This window comes from Hyalella azteca, unplaced genomic scaffold (assembly GCF_000764305.2).
Source record: "Hyalella azteca isolate HAZT.00-mixed unplaced genomic scaffold, Hazt_2.0.2 contig12874, whole genome shotgun sequence".
In the NCBI taxonomy this organism is placed as follows: Eukaryota; Metazoa; Arthropoda; class Malacostraca; order Amphipoda; family Hyalellidae; genus Hyalella; species Hyalella azteca.
The window spans coordinates 52,991-71,658 of NW_025942818.1; the positions used below are offsets into that span (position 1 = coordinate 52,991).

Genomic DNA, 18,668 nt, shown 5'->3' on the forward strand with positions numbered 1-18,668 from the left:
CTAAAACAGCGCTGTGCCATGGCTAATATATATATATTTATACTTCCACTTATCTGGAATATGATTATTTTTTACCCAATGAGTGATGACCTATGTATGATTGTGAAAGAAAGTAAAAATAACCTGACCTGGCTGGACCTAACCTTAGTAGAAAGGTGTCAAGCAACGCAAAAAAGGGTTTATACACACCTAACCCTAACTCTAACCCTAACCTAACGAGGTTAGCGTTTTTTAGAATGTCCGGTAGTGTAGTTCATTTATTTTCGTGGCTTGTTTTCAAGTACAAACTAATTGCAGAGTACATAACCGGACTCGATTTTGTCCGGATATCTAACCCCTGTCCTGTAATATTACCAATCCTGTCCGGCTATTGAAGGACTCCCGTTGGCTGTTGCAGCGCTTGCACAAGGACTCCGCGCCAACTAGGCGAGCAGAGTACTATGAAGGCTGTGCAATAAAAGGGGGGTTTTGAGAGAGGGATAATTGGTAAGAGTTGGAGTCAAGGGAGGGACTCCGTTCTTTATCTAGTTCATGTGATATAATACGCTATTTCGGGTCTTTTATTGATAGCAGTTATGATTTTTAAACCGCGTATGAATTTTATTAGATATCTTTGAAATCGTAGGAATTTAATTTTCTTTCCCGTTTGAAGAAACAGAAACATTTAGTCTCAAACAGAAACATTTAGCCTTATGGAAGTTAAGGATTGTATGGACGTGTTAAAGACCGGATACTGAGAGGCAGGAAAATAAAAAGGGGAATCGAAGTTCTCTGGTTTATTATGGTAGTCAGACAAGGAAAAAAATGTGAAGAAATGCCTACTAGTTAGATAATGTACAGAAGAGATTATGTGTTCAGACAACCCTAGTAATAATTCTACAATGGTTCCATGTCGGGCCCATGCGACAATGTGGAAATGATGTGGCATTACGGCGGTTTCAATATATGGGGCCCGCATCGCTGTTATCTTACGCTGAGTCTGCATGACTTTGTTATGTGACTACAACGTTGTACAAATAAAGCAGAACCAGTAAAGAAATCAGTGGTGTTGGGTATAATATTAATGATAATAATAACTCGAAAAGGACAAAAATTTAGTAGAGAGTGTTCAAGAATGTGCGACAAGGATAATTCCAGGCTTGAAGGGCAAGTCCAATGAAGAAAGGTTAAAGATTATTATAAAGAATATGGCTCTTTGTTCGGGGGATTGCTCAGAATGAAAACTCGTTGTGGATTGTAACGGTTTCTGAAAACAAATAACAAACAATTTGAACACAAATTGAGGTTATTCGAGATTATAAACAATGTAGAAAAAATAGCCAATGTTAACAAGCAATAAAAGGATCATAACATAAGTAAATGATAACATACCAAATTGCTGAACAATCTCGGACAAGTTTGGTTCAAAATGAATTTTGTTCTCTGGTCCTACCTAAAAGCTCCCAACCTTATGTACACGGGAGAAGTATGTTCAGTAAAATTTTTGCAATTATGAAGCTTCCAAGCCTCTGTTATCGACGTCCGCGTGGGGACCTCATTGAAGTATACTCATAGTTTATACAAGGTCCCAGAATGATTGCTAGAATTTGAAACACGAACAAACACCAGGAGCCACGGCTATATACTAAAAAAACTTCGTTACATTTCGTCCACGCAACATTTCTTCTCGCTTCGAGTCACCGACATGTGGAGCAGCCTCCCCGATTACATTGTTGACTCTCCGAGTATGAACGCGTTCAAGAACAGACTAGACTATGGCGACTATGACTATGGAGAAATATATGTTCAGACTTGAAATGACTAGCACCTTGGCAATTTCAAACTATCGTCAATTTGGGAAATATCCGGTCAAAGGTTATGATTTTAGATCTCCAGTGAACCACGAAAAGGAAAAGAATCAGCGACCGACTACATCAGGCCTATCCTTCAGCGTCGACATCACTATGATATGATAGATGCTCAATTGTGTTCCTGTTGTCCGTCAAGGTTGCCTTCTTGAGACGTGACTCACAAGAGCTGAGTTAGACAGTCACTGTCAGGCTTGCAGAGCGAGTGCTGCGGCGTCGGTTAGCCGGCACCGCGGAGGTCACACCGCAACTGCTTGTAATATTTTGGCGTTGGTTATGGCTTCCAAAATCTAGGCGTCCCAGAAGAAGAATGTAAACAGTGTTCAGAGTGAATTAAATACCATGTTGCACAAACATTGACTGGATTATAACTTAAAATTGAATATCTTTATTTTGCTTAATTACTTTAAATATATGTCGGAAGTATTCATTTAAACGCCTGCATGTATTGCGAAGCCTCTGGCAGTGAAGTATCTCGCATGTCAATGTCCTCAATAATGGTGCAGGCAAGAGGCTAGTGTTGAATTAGGATACTTTGCCGACCACCAAACTTATGACTTTTCTAATGTTGCCCGCACAAATTGGCTGCAATAACCTACAAATATTCATCGCCAATTCGAGGATGAATGCATATGAGTTTTGAATAAAACCAATTTGTTGAGTGAGGCAACAAGTCAGTAGCCACTGATATGTTTCGTGAAGTTCGCAGCGCATTAGCCAAAAGTTGTTCACGGCTTGAATGAATCAAAATGTGAGTGAGCGTCGGTGACTTTTCGACTGCGTCCTAAATTTAATCGAAAGTTTCAGTTGTCCTCGCAAAAATTATGCATAGGAACCATGCTAGTATTTTGCAATAACGCGAACACTAATTTAAGGTGTTTACACTCTTTGTGATTATAAGAAATTGCATATTAATTGAGGAAGATTAAATTATTGGGCAAATAGTGATAGTTAATTGTGGACTAATAATTGATGAAAAATAACGCTCAAGTCTGTTCATTCGATCAACAATAATTGTTTACAATTGTACACTGCATTAAATATCATGTATCCCTCAATATCAGGTATCAATATCGAGTATCTAAACTAAAATTCATGTGTTTGAAAATGCAATCTCATTATTTTAAATGCAAATACACATTTTTATTCAGGTCTGGCCAACCCTGGATTGTGAAGCATTCAGAAGGCCGCAGTACAGGTTCATTTGTGATTGATAAATTCAGTTATTTCATTACATCAGTACAGAGCAAATATCTTATACATCTAAGCAGCTTTGAATATACCCCCAGTATGTAGTAATTTTTCCGCTCATTGCATCATGTACAACAAAGTTAGTCCTGGTACTGGAAAATGTTAGTGTCATCGTACGTCCATCAGTCTATCATCAATTACGATTTATACTCTTCCTTGCAGTCTCTGATGCCATTAGATCGCATTACAGTCGGCGGTGCACTTGACCAGCTCCAGATCTCCGGAACAGCTATTGGCTCTTGATGATGCAACCGAAGTGCAAACACTTGCAACAGCATTCAAACTGATTTCGCTCGGCTTAACTTTGCTTTATTTTACTTTATGTTGCTCTATGTGTGTGGTTAATGTTTGAATAAAATGTCAGCGAAATTTACTCTATGAAATTTTTAGTTGGATTTTGCTTTTGTGTAGCGGTAATTTATTGTTAGGATATTTATATTGCTGACATTATTTATATTATATATATATAGAATTGTTCCTAGTGTTATTGTAATTAAAGCTAAGTCTTTAAACACTTTATTGGCTGATTTCTTTGAACTTTAACAAAGTGATTATTTTATTTTTAATATTCTTATGAATGGTTCAGACACTTGCAAGCAATTAGACAAAAAATCTTTCAATCGACAAATTTCATTGAAGTTACTGAGCTTCAGTCCTCGCTGCCGGCTGAAAGGTAGAGATAAGAGAGAGATCAGGGATACGGCGATAATAGATTTGTGCAACTCATCTTCTTTGCGCTTGATACCAGCTTCAGCAAGTCATGCTTCCTCCGTCATGCTTCGCCAAGTCATGCTTCAGCACGTCATGCTTCCTCCGTCATGCTTCAGCACGTCATGCTTCCTCCGTCATGCTTCCTCCGTCATGCTTCCTCCGTCATGCTTCAGCACGTCATGCTTCCTCCGTCATGCTTCAGCAAGGCATGCTTCCTCCGTCATGCTTCCTCCGTCATGCTTCCTCCGTCATGCTTCAGCACGTCATGCTTCCTCCGTCATGCTTCAGCAAGGCATTCGGCCTACTTATGTGAACGTGGTGTTTTGAATTAAATCGAATAAATGCTAGTCCAATTTTTCGTCCGTAAGATTTTACATGGATTTCACACTTGAACCAAAGTGTTCAGAAACGCCGATCATAAGGATTAGTTAATGAAATTCCGTGTCAACAAGAGCAATTCATAGTCCTCTTTTAGTCTGTTTTCAACTGCATGCATAATTTCATTAAAGATTCACCTGAACGGCTTAATCGTGTACGCCTTGCTACCCGTCTACGGATATTGCTGCCGAAAACTAGTCTTGTTCGGCCTAATTTAAAGCTGGTAGATTGCAATAAAAAAATAACAGCGACTTCAGAAGCTTGTTTACACAATAATTTTTATTATTGCCGTCGTTCAGGGACGCCCAAACTTTCCCGCAATCATACCCGAGATAAAAGATTGTTCCTATAAAATGGTTTCTTCGTTTTTGTATAGTTAAAACCAAACTATTATTTCGGCCCAGAAGTTAAAACCAAATTATTTTTTGGAAATTTCGGCCCAGAAATCTTTGTCCTCGCCCACTGTTCAGTTGCTTCTAGATGGATTGTGAATTTAGAGGTCCGCGAAATGTGTATTTTTTATGCGATGATGCGTCTCTGGCTTCTAGGAGGAATAGATGACCATTTAGTACTTCTACTAACTACCGAATTTGGTAGTTAGTAGAAGAATCACCATAATATTTTTTACTCTCATGCTTAGAATAGTACACATTAAATGCCTATGCAGATACGTATTTGATACCATTAATTACAGTCATTTATTAATTGCACTGCTTTATTGATCAGTCTATCGTTCGATACGAGTCATCAAATCGATACATTACAGCCCGATGTAATGACAATGAGATGCAAATATAATTTATATAACAAACAAGTCACCACCGCAATTGCCATATAAGGCTTTCTTGCTGGGTTGATTGTTCAACATTTTCTATAGATATCTCTGGCAGCAGCACACACTGATAAGAAGCCACTTCTCCCGATGTTGAGACTTGATGCGATAGGCTGATATGGTTCAGTTGCAGTGGTCGCTTGGTGGTCGTACGGTAATGTAGTGCGACAGGATAAAGGTATCAATAGAATAATGCCTGTTGCTACGAGTTTTTCATCACCGGCAGGATAGGTCGACTTACAATCCATGTAGAAATTTAATAAGGGAATCGCGATGGAAGTTGGTATATGGCATTGTCAAAGAAAATAAAATTTTTAAGTGGTTCAATGTTCAAATTGTATCTTTTCATCCTTAAATTACAGCTTGTGGGAGCGTTTGGAGGAATAATCGCAAATTATTACGCATGACGTTAAAGACTATTGAAGCATGAATGATTGCTAAACTTATGTAGGTGAAAATTATATTTGAATGGAAATATCGATGTAATTGATTTTTGCTATGATTTCGGAGAGCACGTAAGTCAGTCTCTCTATGTCCGCTTCGGCTCAGTGTTTGGCGGACAGCCTCTGGGCAGATTGCTAGCTCGGTATGACTCAACTCACTCGGTCAACCCTTGTCTCACTCTTAGGCGACTATAATGTCGGAAAGGGGATTTTGAGCAAAAACTGATTTCGATCTGGCGGCCAAGCAGACCCAGAATAACTTTGCGCCGAGGGTATCGACTATCCGGCTGAAGCCTAGGCGGTCTCCGACGTTGTTATATACTGGCGTGAAGTTCAATTGGTGGACAGTGATGGAGGCCAGAGATAATTAAGTAGTTTAAAATTTATCATGTTCGTTGATTAATATTTGTTTTTATTTTCACAGAACCTCTCTCAAGTACGGCCTGCCAATTTACTTAGGTTTTAAGTGGTTTAATCCTATTTTGTATTTAGGTAGTCACAGCAAAATGTGGGTGGAGATAGGATCGTTGTTTGTGTTGGTGTTGGTGTACGCGGTGCTGAGGGACAGGCGCCCCCGCAACTGCCCCCCTGGTGAGTCCCTAGTCGAACCTTGCAAACTTTCAGTAACATTGCTGTTATATTGCCAACTGACGATGAAAAGTATATAACTTTAACGGTTTATAAAATGTAAAATAGGTATATGAATTTTAATAAATACTCAGGTCTAATTTTTAAAAAACCCATGAGCTATGTTATGATTCAATGCGCATGTTGCTCTTCTTGTATTAAACATTTGAATTGGAAAAAATTTTTTATCATGGGAGAAGTTCAGAATTTGAAATTAAGAAGTATCTAATATCAGATGGAAAATCAGTTAAAAATAATATAATATGCAATATGTAATATAATATAAATAATTATTAATTATAAAATAATATGCAATATATTTCCTCACTTTGAATAACAATGCGTATATCTTCTCTCACTGAAATATAGATCGGTAAGATCATTCTAGGTGCAATCCTTATTTGCATTTTATTATAAATATGTCTAGGGACACATCTACAATCTTTAGGCTTTACTAATCGTATCTTAAGTCGTAACTAGAGCTTCTTTCGCTATGAAGGCGTAATTTAGACCTCTTGTGATTTGTTGTCCGCTTTGGATTCCGATTTGGACCCGTAGTCCAATTTTTCGAGGCACTTGGGAAATTTCTATACATATTCGATTGACCCAGACTTACAATTGCACTCTAACCTATTCGATTGCAAGCTCACTAATATTAGATATTTTTTACTTCGTTTTAACTAACACATCCATCTGTTAAAATATTGTACTGCGTTTCAGGCCCATCGGAGATTCCGTTCATCGGCAACATGCCGTTCTTCGACGAAAAAACGGCAGCTGAGCTACGTAAGAAATACGGCGACATCTTCATGTAAGATAGTGAGGGCAATAAAATTTATAATTTTAATTTATTCGACGGATTAATAGTTATTGAGAGAAAAAAGTAGTAAATACTTCAATTTCAGATAGCATCTACATGAGCGAGAAATCGTAACAAAAATTCACGTAGCCTCTCATCTTACAATGGAGCATATAAATAATCAAAATGTGAGAGCGCATAGGTAAATTCAAACAAAACGCGCTTCTTCTTTTTAAAAATTGTGTTAGAAGAGACGAAGCTGGAACTTGATGGAACCGGTTTGCGTTTTCTCCGTGAAAATTAAACTAACATTATTATGAGTATAATAGTCAGACATTCTGATAATTTGGGGATTTCAACTTGACATTCCAGTCGGATTTTCTAAAGTTGGCGACTAACAATTATGATCTCAATTTTAAAACCTTTTTATTGACAGATAAAATATCATATGAAATGAATGAATGATAAAACCCTTGGGGTTTTCGGGTGGATAAGATCATTAATACTGAAACCAAAAGTTGAGGTTCAAACCCCGCGACTAGTTGAAATAATTCTGGTCGAAATCGGCAAGGTAACTATAGGTGGTTATACGCATGGGCAACAGGCCATACTGACAAGATCAAAAAGCAGGAACCACTATATTATGGGCGGCTAAAAATATGTTTGTAATTTGATATCCGGCCATCGAAGTGTGAGGTCAGGCAGGAACTTGCCCGACATTTATTATTGTATGTTTATATGTAAAATCTTTTCTAATTGGTGTTTGTCATATTTTGAACCCCAACAAATGTTTATAAATGGATAAGCAATCAGATTAAAATTTTCATTGTTATACATATTCGCAGCTGATACGAGGACTTGTAATATTATAGCAGAGCCATTCGATGTCAAAATTTATTGAGCCAATAATATTAAAATCCTTCATCTTCTCAACGAAAAATGTAGCAGACTCCTAAATTTATGCCCAGACTCAAATTAACGTGTACACGTATTGTGGCACGCCGCTCAAGCGAGAGAATTCCTAAGGTAGAGTTTTAATTTGATTAAGATACACGGCACGGATAAAATAATCACCACATTTCTTTCAACACATACACAACATAAGGCACCGCACAGGACCATACCGCACCGTGTACCTGTTCGACTACCACACCGCCAAGGAAGTTATGTCGCGCCCTGAGATGTCCGACCGCCCCAGCTACTTCGCCACCTTCAGCCTAGACGACCAGAAACAGGGAGGTGCGTATAATAAAAATAGTCATTATAACTGATGAAGTAACACCAGCATCGAGAGGGTTGTCGTCAGGAAGCAACTGCGTAGGCTCCGAAAAGTTTGTGCGATTATCGGTAGTCGTGAAACATCCAAGTGTGTTTGCGGTCTCGCTGTTGATAATTTTGTAATACGAGTTGATTCTCTGCTTCATTCGGAGCTTTAAAATACCGAACTGCAAACCAAAAATAGTTTGAAAAAAAAACAAAGAAAAGTTTCTGTATGAAAGAAAAATATAGGGTTATTGTCCAGAAAAAAATTATTTATATAACTACAAGAGCGAGCAGAAGCACAACACTTAGTTATTTAGTTTTTAGAGTATATTTCTGAATTGATTTTTTGATTCTTCAAAATATCAGTAATAAGACTTTTGTTCACCAAAGGCTTGGTCTCCAGCAATGGCGTACACTGGCAGCACGACCGTCGTTTTGTTCTGCGTAACCTCCGCAACCTCGGTGAGTTTGCAATCCGATTGTAATGTAGATAAGGAACTGAGCCTACTGATGTAATTGCAATTTTTTGCGTAAGTTGGATGAAAATATACTTATAACATTCATTGTTTGTGAGATTTATTTCACTGACACACTACTATAGGCATGGGCAAGAGTTACCTGGATGAAGCCATCAACATCGAAGCCAAGGCGCTGGTGGAAGACCTCAAGAAGTACGGCGGTGAAGCCATCAACTACCCCGACAGCTTCAGGACTGTGGCGCTCAACATAATCTGGCAGATGGTGGCCAGTGAGTGTGATTAGGTATATTTTAGGTATCCCATATCAGAAAATATGGAAATGAGAGCATAACAAATTGTTTTAAATGATGGCAAATTTTAGGAAAGATTTGATGAAATTCAGAATGCTTCTTTGCCTGATGGTAGACGTTAAACTTCCCGGTATTGGAACATGACGGTTACAGTTCGGTTAACAGTAAATTAGAGAGTACTCTGCTAACTCTCGTATAGTTACTAAAGTTGATATGGAGTTTTACGATGCGATGAATTAACGCCACTAATGGCGTGGAATTATGTCATTTCATGCGAATTTTAATACAAATGATATTCTTCGAATTTTGCAAAGGCACTCGGTATGACTTGGACTCTAAGGAAGTCGACGCCATCAGTCGCCTGACGCAACAATTTCGCGAAAGCTCATCTGCGCTGTCCGCTTTGCCGACATTCTTCCCTGCTCTGAACCGCCTGCCCAAGAGTGTCAAAAACTATCTTTTCCAGTCGGACCTAGCGGGAAAATTCATCGATGAAATGAAGAGAGTCGTGATGGTAGTAAAAGTTTTCTAAAATTTACCGTGTTCAAATATATAACATTAAAGATAATATATGAAGGCATCTTAACTAACTGCTTGTTGCATTTCACGGTGAGGTCATCCCCTACTCGAAAAAACTCATCAAATAAATAAATAAGCGCTCTATTGTGCATACATAATGTCACAATCGCATTACATAACTCTCAATAAATCAATTGTTATTTTCTAGCTGCAATGCGTAAATTCAATAAGATAGTTCTGTAACTGAAAGAAGTGTCAAGTTTCAATGGGGGCTTCTAAATTTCACTTTTCAACTAAGTGGCCAAGATATACAGTATGCTAAAGTAAAAAAAAAAGTCCCAATTTTACGCCTACACCTGACCAAATTTTATTCAAATGTCGTTATATGATAGATGATAATCTATAACAAAGATTTCTGCAGTGATTTAAAATAAATCAATAGATATTTCAAGGCTTGATTCTTATCCCGAAACCTTTCCCGTGCTAGACTGCGCATGCGCGTGGGGGCTTCCGATGACTTCTGATCTCCTTCTAATATCCAAATGACAGGAAGCCGTTGACAAGCACCTGGAGGACTATGACCCCGACAACCTCAGGGACCTCATAGACGAGTACATCAAAGACATGAAGGCCAGCGAGGGTGACGAAAAATCTTTCTTCAGGAAAGGAGGTACGAAGATATTCATTATTTATTTCCTATGTTTCGTGTTATTTTGGACCTGAATATCTCAATTTAGTTCTTACCATGCTGCCAATTATTATTAGATTTCTCGAATACAGTTCTCTACGATTTGCAATTGTGGTAGAATAGTTAGGTCTCAAATATTGCACTGAACGAAAATTGTTTCTCTGAAAACTTGGTCTTCGTTCCTTAAAGTCCCTTCTTTTCGGGCAACCCAACGTTTCAGCAAAATTGACCGTCAGATTTCATAAAACAATTTTTGCGTGATCATGTTACCGAATTGCACAGTTATAAAATTCAAGTTTTTCGTGAAACATTGTTATATTAATACAAAACCTGCACGCAGCCCTCTGCCAAATCGTCAACGACCTCTTCGGCGCGGGCTCCGACACCGTGCATAGCATGATGAAGTGGGTGGCCTACCTGCTCGCCCGGTATCCAGAGTACGCAACGAGGATGCAGCAGCAAATAGACGCCGTCGTGCCCAGGGACCGCATGGTGTCGCTCGACGATAAGCCGAGGTACATTAATAAATACCGAAATCTGTTCAGTAATTGGTAACATGATTGGTGAATTGACATTTCTTCGTAACTCTGACTCTGCTTGCTATTAAAAAGTCTGCTTTCGCCGTTCAAGAGTACGAAACAGGTACTTTGTAGAATTTTCTTACTCCACAAATCTATTTTATCCGTGAGGGAACTGGATTAAATGTATTTGGACAAAGAAGGAATTTTGGTGCTTCGATACATTCCCTAATATTTGTTCCAGTATAAGTACATTCATCAGTTTTCGTGTAATGCTATGGGATTTCCCTGATGTCGAATTGTGCCAATTGGATGCGTATTGGAGGCCAACAATGACAAACTCTCCTATTGATCCACATTTTATTTCGCCAGCGAATATAAAGGTATTTTAGCTTATAGGATAAAGTGCTAAAACTACCGGAGTCGAAAGTCCACAGCTACTGTTTAAATGTTACCCATTTTACAAATATATGGCTCTACCTCCTAACTTGCCCAAATAAAAGCTCTTCTTAATCTGATCGAACATTCCGGAAATTGAGGTAAGCGTGATTCAGGGTAAGTTAGAACCCCAAGAAGGCCTTTAGTTGGGGAAGTTAGTCAACGAAGTTAGTTGGGGAAGTTAGTCAAGTCAATGGGGAAGTAAGAATTTTAGGCCCTGGTTAGATTTAAATGTGTGAAATGGGAATAAGGTCAGCCGGTCCTGTGCGGAGTGGTCAAAAAGTTTGAAACAGCTTAAGGGATTAATTTACCTATGATGCAGTAACCTTCGAGAACAGAAAACAAACATTTTCCTTTACTCTTGAAAACCTCATTTAAAATTTCTATTTTGTACCTATTGAAAATGATACCGAGGTCTCTCAGAACATAAAGGCTGCCTCCTCCAGTCCCATATGCAACGTGATGCTGGTAAACGTTAGTTTGATTAGGCTTTTACCAGACTAACACGCAATAACCTGCATGACGCTCTAGTTTTTTTCGGCCATTTCAACTCACCGACCGTGCATCTGGCCGAAATAAATCGACCGTGCCTCGTATTTATTACCATAATTTATGAATGTCTCACTGATCAGAGAAGAATGCAACACAATTGTGGATAAAGTAGCTGCGATTTTTTGTTTACTCAGACAAGATGTAAATTTCATGTAGCTGAAACATCATTTTCGACGTTCTTAAGTTAGTTTCACAAATTGAATCAGTGGACTCATACTAATGAGTGTATGAGAGTAATATGGACCTAGTGCTGTCTTGAGTGAGTTATTTGAGCTGCGGCAAGTCATTGAAATTCTTGAGCAAATCACTGTAATATGAATACATGTAGTAACCACCTAGATTACTAAATAATACTACGATTATTCCCTCTTAATTAATGCGTTTTCGCAGATTGGTTGTAGTATTTTTTTCTTTTTCAACATCAACTTATAAAGTTGGCAACCAAATTACTAAACTGTCAAAGACTAATAAATGTTTATGTGTGCAGCTTGTGTCTCGTGGAAGCGTTCACAACGGAGGCGCTGAGATTCTCTTCTATGGTGGTTGCGAATGTGCAAAGATCGGCTTCTAAAGACACCAACATCAATGGTTACTTCATACCTAAGGTGTGAACACTCATCAGGGCTCATTTGAACTTCAGCTTCTGATTGACTATTTATAATTGCAGCTTCAGACGGGAGACGCGACATGCTAAACAATTTTGAAAAAATACATGTAAATGGAGTCTCAGCAACAACCTCCGACAATATTCACTGAGAAATAAAAGCTATTAAAATTATAGATTCTTTCTCAGTAAATGTATACAAAAAATCATTTTGCTTCAAGTAAAATTAAAAAAAAACTCCACGAGGACACAGCGCAGAAACAGCGAATTTGGAGATCACGTGTGATGAAGAAAACAAAATTTCAGTTTGATAAAAATTAAGTGTTTTGATTAGAACTAATTAATTACACGTAAGTCCTTCTTCATATAAGTAATTTATTTTTTCATTTATTTGCCATTGCCTAGACCTTTTGTGTCAAAACGCAAGCAGGCTTCGACACTTAATGATTTCGTATGTTTATTTTTCACTGGAATGAATAAGAGAATTGCGTAATTCAGATTTCTTTCGTAAATTGTTGCATGACTATTGAGAAATTATTGATTATCAGATCAAAAATTCTTATTTAATTAAATCAACACTTGCTACTATGGTGATTTTCTCTTTTTAATTCCATGTATATCTGAAATCGATTGCGTTTTTCTATATCTAGGGCACTGTGGTGACTGTGGCGAACTACTCCATCCACCACGACCCGCGGTACTGGGACGACCCCCACAAGTTCTACCCTGAACGATTCCTGGACGACAGCGCCACCAAGTACACGGCCCCCAAGCAGGCCTTCTTTGCCTTCGGTTCTGGTGAGACGACGTCTGTGTGGGGTCTAAAGATTCGTTGTGGTATGAAACTTGATAGTCATTATCAATAAGATATAACTTGACCGACGACACAAATACCAGCAATAGGGCTGCCGTAATACATGACACAGAGCTCTTTGAGGTAGCGCGTACGACAATGTTTGGAATCCGAGAGTCATACGAGGTGGGCCTTATAATAACTTAAACCGCTTTTAAATCTCGGTCCCTACATCTGGGTAGCTGAACACCGCGTCGGGGGGCTATCGTTCGAATCTGCACCTCTCAAATCAGTCTCACTTTGCTATGCCTTTTACTCTGGCGACATACCTGGAGTGGCGAGCTATTCTCAAATACTTGGTTCCACATCTGATGGTTCAGATTTAGGAATTTAAAATGAATGCATATTTTCAAGTGGAAACCTAACCTTAATAATGCCTACTATTCCTATCCTCATCAAATGGTTAATCGACAAGTTTGTAGTTTCCGTTGTCCGTTTTTGTTTCTTAACCTCCACGTAACATGGGTTTACCCCGCTGACTGTGCTTGTATTCCCTAAGTTCTGAAATGACAATGTTGCTGGTCTCTGAAACGTTTTCAATGAAGATATGATGAACATACCTTGCCTTTTCTTCTCTTTGAAATCCATACTTTAAGTTCTGCCTGTGGTATGGCGTTGTTGGGGATGAGTGTCGAGCGAATTTGTAGCATGGATTTTAGGGGTAATAGGATTTGAGCTAACGCGTATGGTAATGAGATATCACACTACCCACTTGAACTCTCATATGAAATCATTTGTAATCTTCACATCGATGGTCGGAACTTTCCTAAATTTGGAAGTATTTTTTCAATGAAAATAGCAATTCACAAACTAAAATATTACGTGACTCCCCAATCTATGTGGTTAGTATCAGGTACTCATGAAGTTTCTTATGCGTGTGAGGCTAAGATCAATGTCCAAATAATTCTAATGGAAAGTGAAATGTCCCCAGGTCGGCGTCAGTGCGTGGGGGAGCTGCTGGCCCGCATGGAGTTGTTCCTCTTCACCGCCGCCATCATCCAGCACTTCGACGTGCGCCCCCCGCCCGGCGTCGACATCAGCAGCAAAGACATCACCACTGTGCTCGGCCTCAGGCTTCCTTACGAATACAAACTCGTGTACAAGCCACGAGAGTAAACAACACAAAACTTTTTGCATTATTGCGCATCATACACGGAGTTATATATGATATTCTTCATTTATCTGCGTGTCATGGGAGACCGTAAAATCAACCAGAAGATTGAAAAAACATTTTTCAGCTCTTATTTAATCCGTATGTATTTTTTATTTATACCATAGGACATTCAAAGTGTTTGAACATTTACATTGATTAACATTTCTACGATGGAAAACCCTTACGATGGAACCCTTTCTACTTGGAAAAACCCTTAGGATATATGTTCAATTCGTCTTAAAGGATTTTGTTATGGTGAACATGTGTAACAAAATTTAAAAATGTGAAAATAATGCTTGGCCTTGCGTGGGAGGTTTGACTGCTATTGTTATTCTTACAATGTTATTGATTACTCTATTGTGCTGTCGTTATTTTAATGCTATATAGATCCGTCATTTGACACGTTTGAGCGCCGATCGCTGACAGAGTCGTTATATCGGATTTAGAACCTGCATGTAAGCTAAGTGTGTAATGAGCAGGAAGGAGCACCAATACGAATCACATGTCACGCCATAGCCTGGTCCTTACTGGAATTGGTCAACGTATCAAGATCTAAAAAATTCTAATTAAATCACCGTTCTGAGATTTATTCGAGATTTTAAGAAGCTGTTTTGATGCTGTAAAAATAACCTACATATCACCGAATAATTGATCATAAGAGATTTTTATAATTTATGAAGAATTTTGAAAAATATTTCAACGGCTCATGCAATACTGCTTGCCAGCTCAGTCTGAAATGCCATTTCCTAGCTGGTCACCATTTACTGCCGCAAAACCACTCGTGCGATCCAATAAATGAAAAATGCACACGTTTTCCTTGCTCTTTTTAAGCCATTCATGAAAAGTATGAGATATATTCTATCACAGGATAACATTTCACTCGAGCATTATTTTGCGTTTGACAGAATTGAATTCTATCCGGGCAAGGGCGTCTAGCCCAGCTCTTCGACTTGTTGACAACGCATATCATGAGAATAGACTAAGCTTTGGCTTTTGTCACATAGAAAATGTATGTTATTATAAGCTGGAGGTGGTATGTGATTCTAACAATCTAAACATTGAGTGGAAATTACACCGGCAATATTTTTATCCTTCGACATATGGTGTTTTGGATACCGCAGCCATGATAGATATAATAAATAATAATAATAGCGGTTTCAGCGTTCACTAGGCTGTGGGCCTGTCGCCGATTCTTAACATCGCAGAACATTCACAGCTGGTTGCGTGCTTGAACTCGCAACTCACTGACACAATACTGCTTTGCTTAACCGTCCGGCCTCCTTGCCGATTCTGACCAGAAACTGGCGCACAGAGCTGGGATCGAACCCGCGCCTCTCTGCGCCAATCTTGGTACTCTGAACTTTAACCACTGGGCCACCCTGCCCACCACTGGGCCACCCTGCCAATCGCTCCAATCGCTACGATTATGGAGGAAACTGAGAACTGCTTTAAAATTAAGTATGTTGTTATCGATGCTACTCTTATATCTTTGTTAGCTTTTTTATTTAATGAAAGAATTACAACTTTACTGCTAACGAAACTTGCGGCTAGTAACTTGCAATACATTCATGCAGCAAGGAAACTTGCAAATAATTCCTTGCTGCATAATTGTATTTGTTCTGCTTTCCTTACTTGCATAACAAATAAAGTGTCACGATGCTTCTAGCATGCACATTTTTTAGTTAGACTTAATTTTCTCAGTACGGTTATAGGATCTCTGAGGAGAATCTATCTTCACTTGCAGACTTGTAGTTGTGGCCACCCTTGAGAGGATGACAATTCCCAATCCTGACACGTGGTCGGGGATTGCGGACTTCATTCGCCTGGTGAAGCAACGAACGTGTAAACACATTTGTATGGTCGAGACTTCAATATTTGACGGCATAATATTATCGGGATAAAGTTGTTAGGCGATCAAAGTTGTCTACGCTGAGTTTACTTCAATACTTTTGCAGCAGCTAGAAACTCTTGAGCAGCAGACACAAGATATGTGCCAGATGCTAGAAGCGTATGCCCATTGCCACAGCAGATAAGGGAAAGAGACTTAAATGATATGGTAGCGTACAACAGCATGAAGTAAATGCAAGCGATGAATTACAAATTTATATTAACCGATTTCAAGGTACCTGGATATATATTTCTTTGGATATTTCACGCGCAAAATCAACGCAGTAAAATCAAATTCGAGAATCATGTCAAAAACGCAGAATGGTCTTCTAAGTGATAGGATGGAACTTCCTGCGCTAACTTGGTTTTCATTTACTTAAACTAATTATGTAAAAGAGTGCTAATCCAAGCTGCACTTTCACAGCTGCATTTCGTAGCATATTTAGCTTCTTTGCATCTTTACCTGTTTTTTCGTCGCATCTTTAGCTGTATTATAAATTTCTCTATAATCAGCAGACTAGGAGCATGAAATAGTGTGGCTTTACTGCAAGCTAATAAAATGTTGGTGCCGCCATATCGCCTGGCCGGGGATGACGGCCATTAGTGTTGAGTGAAAAAATTAGATCAGTACTCACTGCAGTGAGTGACAGAGCGCATTTTCTCGTTCGTCCGTCCGTGAAGTCACGGACGTACATGACGAGCACAATAGCGCGTTTTTTTCATGAATGAGAAAATGCGCTAAAAAGACAGAAGTTCAGAGAAATAATATGTCATCTTCAATTGACAACAGAAGATATGGGGAATCCTAAGGATATTGGAGCCAACCAGAAAGAAGTGCGTTACGTTTGAGGTGAGTGAGACTACCTCACTAGCTTATCCTGGATCAATTTAGCCTCTTATTTGCTTTTACATGAAAAGATGCATATTTAGTCACATAAACTAGTGTATGGGTATTACGAGGCAATTACATATTTGTTATATGTTTACAAGACGCTATATAAGACAATAAAGAGGTAATAAAGTTCACATGCATTCTAATTTATCAAACTCCTGTCATTTTCATGACCTTGACATTTAATTTCTCATTAGAGCCTGGCATCATTGTTCTTTTTGTCTTTGTTTTTTTCCGATCCCAATAAATGATTTCGATCCAAATAAATGTTTCGAAGACATGAGAATCTTCGTTAGATATTTTAACAAAATCGTGGGAAATACATTCATAACATTTAGGCTATCGAAAGCTACTAAGCACGTAACAGATTTCCCCCAGATTTACTCTTAGCAAAAAACATTGAGAAACGATCTACTATATAAATCTTTGCTCTGAAGTCGACGGTGATGCAGGTTTCTCTTGTTAGCCAAAAATAAATCCTGAATTTAGAGCGAGTTTTAATAAACACCGACTTGCTTTATTTGAAATTCGGTGGTATGATAAATCGCAATCAAGGCGAGCCTAAACTCTATTGTTCGACCATGTTGCCAGGCGTCTGTGTATTTGACTTTTGACATAGTTGACTTTTCTCAAATGCCCTATTAGCTAGATGCCGAAGAGGATGTTTAAATAATGAAATGCATAGGCACGCTAGCGAGCCTCCTTTATGGCGCTCGTCCGGATTAAAGCGTAAATGACTTTAACCTGTAGGAAGGAGCTAGAACAGTCTGTATCAACAACCATTGCGGCACAGAACTTTGTCTCGATGCAATTTTCTGTTTGTATCCCATCGACCATGGTTCATAACAGCTTCTACACATGAGCCCTGCACATGAGCTGTTACAGAATCACTTTTCGCAACTTAATTTGTAAATGGGAAATTAGTTTCAGAAATCATTGATATTCGTGTAGAGACATTTTTCCTGGTAGTCATTTGCATATAGTCTATTATGGAAATGCATGCCACTATTTAGAAGAGTTCCTTGCAATCTTCTGTGTCATCATAGGCAATGGGCCTATTTTCTTCAATGCCGACACTTCTATTCTATTCTATCAGAGTTCCTTCAGTAAGACAAATAAATTAAAAAATAACACCTAATCGCATAAAAAGTGTCTATATTATGGGAAAAGAAGATTTCTCGAATTTTTGAATTTTATTTTGGATAAGCAGATAATTATTAAGAACTTATTTTGAGATAATCGATCGGTTTAGCATTGGGGAAACATAGTTGAAACTTACCTTGAAACTATTCAATAATTTCACCCATATGATATTTTCATTCTTTATATATGCTCTTATGAAGGAAAATTCATTTCACCTACATTTGAATCGGTGAACTAAATTTTTTCAATCCGTAGTCCGGAATGTTATTCCGGAAATGATGTTTACTTCTGCGATTCTGTCAGAAGCATCCTCATTTAATCGTGGTTAGTGCCCCCAGGTGAGTGGTTAGTGCCCCCAGGTGAGTGGTTAGTGCCCCCAGGTGAGTGGTTAGTGCCCCCAGGTGAGTGGTTATGCCCTGGAGTGGGACTCTCTGCCCTGGAGTGGGACTCTCTGCCCTGGAGTGGGACTCTCTGCCCTGGAGTGGGACTCTCTGCCCTGGA

At 38.8% G+C, this 18,668-nt stretch overlaps 1 protein-coding gene across 1 annotated transcript; it reads left to right on the forward strand.

The window, feature by feature from the left end:
* The first annotated feature begins 5,883 nt into the window (after positions 1 to 5,883).
* Positions 5,884 to 15,319, forward strand: LOC108667157 (cytochrome P450 2L1). The gene is made up of 11 exons (XM_018154145.1): positions 5,884 to 6,053; positions 6,810 to 6,900; positions 7,994 to 8,127; positions 8,542 to 8,613; positions 8,753 to 8,899; positions 9,235 to 9,434; positions 9,989 to 10,109; positions 10,468 to 10,642; positions 12,123 to 12,240; positions 12,890 to 13,037; positions 14,024 to 15,319. Exons 1-11 carry the CDS (start codon positions 5,969 to 5,971, stop codon positions 14,206 to 14,208), a joined length of 1,476 nt encoding a protein of 491 aa, XP_018009634.1. The 5' UTR covers positions 5,884 to 5,968; the 3' UTR covers positions 14,209 to 15,319.
* Positions 15,320 to 18,668: the final 3,349 nt, after the last annotated feature.